At 41.7% G+C, this 5,786-nt stretch overlaps 1 protein-coding gene across 2 annotated transcripts; it reads right to left on the reverse strand.

The window, feature by feature from the left end:
- Nucleotides 1-869: 869 nt before the first annotated feature.
- On the reverse strand, nucleotides 870-5,574 carry RPL34 (ribosomal protein L34). Of its 2 annotated transcripts, none has more exons than XM_082611758.1 (5): nucleotides 5,550-5,574; nucleotides 3,455-3,528; nucleotides 3,274-3,373; nucleotides 2,858-2,961; nucleotides 870-994 (listed from the first exon to the last, which is right to left on the reverse strand). In XM_082611758.1, the coding sequence occupies exons 2-5, from the start codon at nucleotides 3,517-3,519 to the stop codon at nucleotides 910-912; spliced, it is 354 nt and encodes a 117-aa protein (XP_082467884.1). In that variant the 5' UTR covers nucleotides 3,520-3,528; nucleotides 5,550-5,574; the 3' UTR covers nucleotides 870-909. The 2 variants fall into 2 exon arrangements, with proteins under 2 accessions (XP_082467884.1, XP_082467885.1); XM_082611759.1 differs by lacking the exon at nucleotides 5,550-5,574 and adding an exon at nucleotides 5,123-5,362.
- Nucleotides 5,575-5,786: the final 212 nt, after the last annotated feature.

Raw genomic sequence — 5,786 nt, forward strand, 5'->3', positions numbered from 1 at the left:
ATGGCTCTGGTAACACATACAACCTGAGCACCTCAATGCCCTCGCGTGTCAAACAGAAATAGGTTCGAAAGGGTTGTCGGGAGGACTAGATTAAGATGTTAAGTGCTATGGAGATGCCGTTAAGTACCAACATTAATAAATTTTTAAGTGCCCTGAGTTCAAGGGCCACCCAGCCACTTAGTTATGCTGCCTTTCCTCTTCCGCAAAAATGTTAATTAAAAATTTTTTCTACCAAGAACAAGTTAGCTGGCTGTGGTACAATGAAGGTTTTAAGAGGCCAGAAAGATTTCTGCCTTTTCCCTTCAGAAAAGCGTAATTTTCTTCTAATCAAGGAAACACTCCTCTGCATATGACATTTAAGTCTCATCATGCCAGCAGTAGTAAATGCCTAAATGGAGGAGGATCGAATTTTACAGAATTCAGATACTCTTTCAGCTTCCAGATTCTTGGCTTGTGAAAACCACCTGCTCTCTACTTTCCCTTGAGATGGGAAATAAGCTTGACATGGCCTGAAGAAATCATCCTGGAAGACAATTCAGAAGACCTTATGTAGAATACTTGGGAGGGCTGCTTGATACAGTCTAAGCACTGTAAGGAGCTATTATTAAAATCTTTAGATACTTTTGCATTATTAAGAGTTAACAGGAACACATAACATAGTTCCTAAGAGAAAATATATTACGGTCCATATTTTAATGTTGTCTAGAGCTACCATCAAAAAAATTTAGCCATCACTGACCTCCAATTACTTTTAGAAAAAGTAATCAACTAAAAATTGTGTGTGTGTGTGTGTGTGTTGGGGGGCCCTCTAGTTACTACAGAAACCAAACGTGTACACTAACAAACCACAATAGAAATAACAGAACAAGGCTTTTTGATTTTTTTATTACTCAAAGAAGTTTCATTTTTTTATTTAGCTTTCTGACTCTGTGCTTGTGCTTTCAACACTTTCACAACGATTTTCTGCTCCTCAATGAGGAAAGCGCGCTTGATCCTAGAAAAGAAAATGTTAAATACAGTTTTAAAAAAATCAATTTAACACAAGAAAGAAAAGTGTCATAAAAGAACCGAGTAAAGCAATCAGGTAAGATACCCAGAAAAGGAAACGAAACCTACACAAGTACATATTTAGAACTTAAGAGCTGAAAAAATTCTATGGACAGACCCTTCCGCTTAAGGTGTCCTTCTGGTACCCCTGGTTATCTAATAATACCCTCAAAAGCCTGGGATTTCTGACTCCTTCAAAATGTCCTGGATATAACCACATTACAGAAATAGAGCTGATGTCACTCTTATCCAGAGCAAAGACTACACAGACTCCCTCAGTATCACAGCAAATGCTATCCTTTAGGCTACCTTATAGATCTACACCCAAATCTCCAGAAGCTAGGGTCTGAGAATTTTCTTTTTTAACAAATGTGCTCATGTAGTTATGTTTAGCAAAGTCTGGGAACCAAAGACTGGTAAGAAGCCAAACTCCTCTAGCTTGCAACTCATGACTCATTCATCTCCAACTTTACCCTTCCAATCTCATTTCCATTCCTTTTATACCCTCAATGTGCCAGATCAAACTATGTTCATTCCCTGCCTGCAATGCCCGCTCGACCTCTTGTCTAAAACTTACCCGTCACTCAGGTTCCACCTCGAATACCACTCCCAGATTCTCGGCTACTTTAAAGTCATTTCTCCTCCAAACTTCAACCACAGTTCTAAGTTCTCCTATATTTCATGGAAGTTATATTTAGCTTGTATTTGTATTAATGTAACATGCCTAACCTCCCCTTACAAATTAACTCCTGAAAGGTAGAATGAACTTGCAAAGTTTGATGTCAGATTTGGTGTAGAGACTTAGCCAGAGCACTTTGTAGAACAAAAGCTGAATAAACTGAAGGCAAACCACTCCTCTGAACCAACTTCTTCTCTTATAAAGACCAATCACCTCTCAAATCTTTCCACTTAGGTCTCTGGAGAAAACTTAATGTAGCCAGTAGGGTTAATTAAGAGCAAGAGCCTCAGTAAAACCTGGAAGGAATCCTCTTACCAGCTACATAACTTTAAGCAACAAACCTTGGTTTCTCCACCAAAAAATAAATAAAAATTACCTCCCAGATGGACTTTTGGCAGAGCTTATCATAAAAATGCTGAGCAAATATTATCACCATAAATCCCTGCTTCTATTCCCATCTATGCCACTACCAATCCTTTTGCACATCCACAAGACCCAGTCATCTCCCAATAACCCCATTCACCCCCAATCCAGCCTTCGGTCTTCATGTAGGTGCCATTTCCTCAGCCTTGACAAAGTAGAGAAACTGTTCCAAGCACTCACCCTTTGTTGAAAGAATGACTTCACTATCCATCCTGCTGCACATTTAGTCTCTGGCACACCAAAGGTTTCCCTGCCCTGCTCAAACCCCATCAATTACCACATTTTAAAGAATCAAGCCAAAAAATCTATCCTATGAGGCCCTTCATTACCTGTGATGTTTCTACCTTTCCTGTCTATCATCTCCCAAAACATTCTGCTCCAGCCACACTAGAACTACGTATGGCGATTTTGTTCCTACACTTTTAGGACCTTCCACTCTCCATCAACCTGAGACTTTCTTACATGCCTGCCTCAACCAACCTTTTAATTTCTACATCTAGCATAAAGATGTCCCAACATCATAACTGAATAGGAGCTAATATCATTTATTAGTTTCTTCAGCATCGATTATCCCTAGTCAAGGAGGATTCTACTGATACAATATGCAACTTTTGTTATTTTTTCACCAGTCTTCTAATAATGATTAGCATGCAGTGCAACAGACACAGACACACTTAAGATAGTCCATGTGATTTCATAGTTATTTACCTGTCACGGACACATTTAGCACACATGGAACCACCATAGGCCCGGCTAACATGTTTTTTCGTTTTAGACAACCTCATAAGAACTTTAGGTCTCACAGCACGAACCTGCATAAAGAAAACGCTGAGATTATTTTGTGATACTTTAACAGAAACAGAAATTGTCCTAGATTTCTGATAAGTATTAAGTATAAACATTAATCTAGGTTACAAAGGGAAATGGTATACTGATCTACCTGAAAGGCATTTCACTGTATTTGCCATATAGGCTTTAAAAGAAAGTCTACGTTCTTCACAGATATGGATCATGAAGGCTTAGTAATTCTCAACCCTCCTAGTGGCGACCTCTCCTTCACTCACTCACCAAAGGAATTAATGCTCAACCCTTCTTATGTTATTCACAGCAAAAGGATCACTTACTCCTCGAAGTCGGCCTGGGCACACGCCACATGCGGATTTTGGTGCTTTCCCAACTTTCTTGGTATAAAGATAAACAATTCTATTACCAGGGGTTCGGGACCTAGAAAGTGAGAGAATAGACAATAGCTTAACATTTTGCAGAATAAATGACAATACGTATATGAATTTTGGAAATACTTACAGTCTGGTTTTGTTAGAGGCTGTATTGTAGGACAGCCTACGACGGTACGTCAAACGCTGAACCATCCTGAATGCCTAAATCAAGATGAAATAAAACTGCATTGTAGAAAAATTCAAACCTTAAAACAAAACAGCATCAGCGTTTACACATTACCTATGTACGTTCTTACATATAATATCCTTATCTTAAGGTATCTTATGAAAAGGATTCCATTATTTTAAAACTACAGGAGATGATTTACATGAGGATGAACCGGAGAGTAGAATCTCTCAGCCCAGAGCTGAGGTGGAGGGAGAAAGAAGATGCTTTAGCTGCCTGGGTTGGCTTAATCAGGGGGCTTCCTAGAGGAGGGGAGCCAAAGCCAGTGATTTAAGCAGGTGAAGGAACAGGGAACATTGATCCTTTATGCCCCAGGAAGTCCCTTAGCATCCTCTTGGTCTTTGGGACCTAGGGCTGGACCCAGTGCAGACTGATCCATCCTGAATATGATGGTTATTTAAGATTACTGACCATTTCTCCCCGACCCTGCAAAACAAAGGGGAACTTGGAGATCCTCTTTTCCCTGAGGTTCTACTGTGCAGTGGCAATTAAATTGCCCTAAAATAAACACATTTGTATACGAAAATAAATAAATAAACTACTGTGACCCTTTGTACCCGCAGGTTCTGCATCCGCAGATTCAACGAACCGCGGATCAATACTCAGGGAAAAAAAACTTCACAAAGTTCCAAAAAGCAAAACTCGAATTTGCTGCATGCCCACAACTATTTACATAGTCATTTACATTGTATTACGTGTTATAAGAAATCTAGAGATGATTTAAAGTATATGGGAGGATTTTACACAAGTGACTTGAGCATCAGCGATTTTGGTATCCTCGGGGATCCTGCAACAATCCCCCAGGATACTGAGGGACAGCTATACTTATATTTAAGGGTGATTGGGAAGAATGCTAAGGGGCGATGTTTGTTTTCCTGACGGTAATCAAACGTGGCACTTGGTTAAAATTTTGATTACCCGGCTTTTCTCTCAAAGAGTCTGATTCTGTGTGTAGTAGTATCCAGAAAAGTGCTACCAACAGGCAAGTTTGAGAAATGCTGGTCTTAAAGGAAGAGTACACGAGCACACCTACATGTAAGTTGAATCCTTAGCTATACCATTTACTGAGACTATAAAGCTCCATAGGCCAGCTTGCTTATCTGTAAAATATAATTTTTGACTATTTCACACAACTGTCATTAGGATTAAACGACAGCAGGCATTCTGCCCCAACCTAGTGGCTGCGCAGGGTTCAGTGTTTTGCCCCCAAAGCAGCATCCGGGAAAAGTTAGGTGCCATTTAATACTAATTTTGGTACTGGATCAAGTGTTTCTGGATTATGGCATCAAACTGGTTTTTCTTCTTTTTTCAGTGAACTACCCAAAATACCATAAAACATAGGCAAGACTTGAATCAACCTAATTTTTCCCAAATTTTGTAAGCATTTCGTCACAGCATGTTACTTAAAAGGCAACAGCCTGCATCTGGTGTTGCAATCTCCTTACTATCATTACGCTGGAACTGTCAGACACCAAAACCCGCACGGAAGGCCGGTGCGAGTGACCCAATCAGCCGTTTGCCTCTCCAAAACCAAGACAGAAAACTCCCAATTAAAAATTTTTATCTTACTTGCTATTGGTCTTAGAACACATTTTGAAATGACCCGAACATGCCGGTCGTCGACCCTCCCAGAGCCTGAAGAACAGCTACAGGCGCGGGGTTAAAGCATGACGGTAAGATATAAGAACGTCCGGCGACTTCGCAGTCTCCACCAGCCGGAACTCACAACTCATTTGTCACCGAACGTCGGACTGCAAAGGCGGCAAAGCCAGGGGTGGTGAGCTCCTGCCACTCACTGCTGCGGAGCGGAGGTCGGGATCGAGAGGTGTCTGAAGCTAAAGTCCGGGGAACTGCTCACTACCAACCTTCCTCCTAAGCCCTTACCCCCACGCCAGCTCAAAAGACTGTGCCTGAGAGACCCCGTCTCCTGCAACTCCCCGGATGGCTGCCGATTGTAAACGCAGTAGCAATAAAGACAAAGAAAAAGCAACCATACCTCTAGGTACCGTCCCCGGAAGAGGAAGAAGAAAGCACTCGCGAGTTCAAGGGTCAAATATGACTGCGCATGATAGGAAGTACGTCATAGGAAGAGGCGTGGCGGTGAGAACGCCACCATGCTGTACGGAAGCCACGCAGCTCCCCTCGGTGGGCGGGGATTCATAGCACGGCCGCGTTGTACGTCAAGCGACGTGCTGCCCTTCTTGGGTTGGGATGCGCCCAGCCTTCCGCAACA

This window comes from Mesoplodon mirus, assembly GCF_964341445.2.
Source record: "Mesoplodon mirus genome assembly, chromosome: 2".
Lineage (NCBI taxonomy): Eukaryota > Metazoa > Chordata > Mammalia > Artiodactyla > Ziphiidae > Mesoplodon > Mesoplodon mirus.

What these genes read in the sequence shown, in the direction of transcription:
- RPL34 (XM_082611758.1), bottom strand. Translation starts at nt 3,519, where the DNA reads ATGGTTCAGCGTTTGACGTACCGTCGTAGGCTGTCCTACAATACAGCC. An exon ending in GCCTCTAACAAAACCAGACT is followed by an intron (nt 3,374 to 3,454) that starts GTAAGTATTTCC and finishes CTCACTTTCTAG; the next exon opens with GTCCCGAACCCCTGGTAATA. An exon ending in GCTAAATGTGTCCGTGACAG is followed by an intron (nt 995 to 2,857) that starts GTAAATAACTAT and finishes TTTCTTTTCTAG; the next exon opens with GATCAAGCGCGCTTTCCTCA.